This window comes from Octodon degus, unplaced genomic scaffold (assembly GCF_000260255.1).
Source record: "Octodon degus isolate 3935 unplaced genomic scaffold, OctDeg1.0 scaffold00002, whole genome shotgun sequence".
In the NCBI taxonomy this organism is placed as follows: Eukaryota; Metazoa; Chordata; class Mammalia; order Rodentia; family Octodontidae; genus Octodon; species Octodon degus.
Window position 1 is genome coordinate 34,792,958 of NW_004524578.1, and position 789 is coordinate 34,793,746.

The 789-nt window shown below is 37.1% G+C and overlaps 1 protein-coding gene across 1 annotated transcript in view; it reads left to right on the forward strand.

Annotated features, from left to right (window-relative positions):
• Nup155 (nucleoporin 155) overlaps positions 1 to 789 on the forward strand; it is a 79,090-nt gene that overhangs the window by 1,980 nt on the left and 76,321 nt on the right. The window contains exon 2 of the mRNA XM_023712731.1: positions 220 to 372. Coding sequence (XP_023568499.1) covers positions 220 to 372 — 153 coding nt within the window. The remainder of the gene's footprint in view (positions 1 to 219; positions 373 to 789) is intronic.

The window sequence follows — 789 nt, forward strand, 5'->3', positions numbered from 1 at the left end:
AAAATAAGAAAAGTCTTTCTGAAAAATAACTTTAACTCAGGATTGAAAACAGTGACTGCCCTCTCTTTGCCAGCATTTTTTTCAGCCTTTTCTGTATCAGAGCAGAACTCATCTCTTTGTGTCTTTAGAACCACTATATGCATATTTTTGTGGCTGAACTGCTTTATATGCATTTGATGATCAATACTTTTATTATAAATTCTGTTTCCTTTTTTGTAGATAATCCCACTGTTTCTGGCATGTCTGATATGGATTACCCTCTACAAGGACCTGATTTGCTGTCAGTACCCAATCTTCCAGAGATCAGTTCCATCCGAAGAGTTCCTCTTCCTCCTGAACTTGTTGAACAGTTTGGACGTATCCTATTTGTTTGTGTTTGAGTATTCAAAAAATGCTAAGTCTGGTATTTTTATTATACTTCTTATTTTGTGTTTAGTGTAGTATATATATGTTCATTGAAATGTTTTATGTTACATACATTTCAAGCTAGGCATATTGTTGTACACCTGTAATCCCAGCACTTGGGAGGCTCAGGCAGGAGGATTACACATTTGAGGCTGCTTGGGCTACACAGCAAGTCAAGGCTGACCTGCATTGCGTAGCAAGACCCTGTCTTACAAGAAAAAAATAATATTTAAGTACATGCATAGCTTGCTGTTTTTAAAGACTACTAGATTTGTTTGTTTGTGACAGTGCCAGGGATCAAATCCAGGGCCTCATATATGTAAGCCAGATCTCTACCCAGTACTGAACTACAACCAAAGCCCCTACTCCAGATCTTTTTTTTTT